Raw genomic sequence first — 1,448 nt, forward strand, 5'->3', positions numbered from 1 at the left:
AACAGCAGTGTTACGGGAGAACGAACGAGAGCAACTGGGGTCAAGCGAAGGAACGGCGTTTGTCCGGTTCTCTCCCGTGCACGAGAAACATGAAGAACTTTGCCTACTTCGTGTCTTGCTTGCGGTGTAATTATATTGCCTTCAACGTTCCAGCGAATAGGTTCAAGCTACAAACCTATCACTACAAACTTTGTTGCAGCTGCAAATTTAAAATGCTGGTTGCAAAAACAGCCCCGACTGCTCTGCACCTGTACTGGAACCTGCTGAAGCCTTGGTAAACATGACTGTTGAGCAAGGGGGCGTTTGGGTTGGTTAACGCTCTCCTGGAGGTGTGTGACTCACCCGGTCAAATGTGATTGGTCAACAAAAGCTTCTTGCACAAAAACCTTGTCCCTGTCTATAGAGGTTATTGATTCTGTGGTTCTTAACCTCTTAACACCCACAGGTTTCCACCGACCTGTTTGGAATAGGATCACATTTATATGGAATTTTCACCTGTTTGGCGTGCCGGAAATCTGGAAGGTCAAAATAGATCTATGAGATTTGGTTGGAGAGGTAAAATCTAGTTTGAAAAGCTGGGCATGTTTAGCATGTGGGGAAATTCAACCTAACCTTAACCCTCACTTATCCACTGGTGACCTGATGGACGGTAAACAGGACTAACGAGGACCACGCTGACTCTCTGCTGTTTGACACGGCCGGCCTGATTGAGGAAATGCAGGACGCTACAAGCTTCTTTGTGCTTGGGCATCAAATAAGTTGTTCTGACCCTTTGTTTCTTCTGCACACCCTGCAGCTGAACATGAACACAGCTGTTTAAGCCCAAAACAGCTGCGGCAGTAAATGGGAGGCTGCAGGGTAATAAAACATTCATTAACAAGTAATAAAGTTCAAACAGACTTACGAGCTGGACTGAGCCTCCGACCTCCAGCAGAGAAGCCACACACACGCGAGGAGGACACACACCTTCATCCTGAAGGTAAGAAGCACACTGAGCTCTGCAGAGAACTGAGCGACACAGCTGGATTTGATTAGTTATTCATTTACTCGGCTATTGGCAAACGGCTGGGGGTCCTCAGTGAAACACAACCGAGGTGGAAGCTCCTGTTTGTTTGTATGCAGAGCTGAGTGTGTAACAAAGGTGAGTTTACTCAGCAGGGGTTTTTGGGTCTTACCTAACACTGTTGACTCTCAGGTTATCAGAACGCAGGCAGTCACCTGTCTGCTGCCGGCCGGGCTCCTCGCGTCGCCAGAAAACATGATCAAAGGTCAACACTAAAGCATTTTGGAGAATTTTAATAAAACAGACCAACTGAGTGAGGTGTTGTTAGCGCCCACTAGAGGGCGCGGTGACCACAACAAGAGCAAACAACGTCTGAAGGCTGAGACTGCTGTGAGACCAGATCTGGGTTTTCTGGTGGTTCTGCTCTTACTGGGCTGCAGACCTC

The 1,448-nt window shown here is 47.9% G+C and overlaps 1 protein-coding gene across 1 annotated transcript in view; it reads right to left on the reverse strand.

The window, feature by feature from the left end:
* c5 (complement component 5) overlaps positions 1 to 1,008 on the reverse strand; it is a 23,218-nt gene extending 22,210 nt beyond the window's left edge. Inside the window, exon 1 of the mRNA XM_013914934.1 lies at positions 905 to 1,008. Within this exon, the coding sequence (XP_013770388.1) occupies positions 905 to 972 (68 nt within the window). The 5' untranslated portion in view covers positions 973 to 1,008. The remainder of the gene's footprint in view (positions 1 to 904) is intronic.
* Between the last annotated feature and the right edge of the window lie 440 nt (positions 1,009 to 1,448).

Source organism: Pundamilia nyererei, unplaced genomic scaffold (genome assembly GCF_000239375.1).
Source record: "Pundamilia nyererei isolate P.nyererei 1_Seehausen unplaced genomic scaffold, PunNye1.0 scaffold00238, whole genome shotgun sequence".
Lineage (NCBI taxonomy): Eukaryota > Metazoa > Chordata > Actinopteri > Cichliformes > Cichlidae > Pundamilia > Pundamilia nyererei.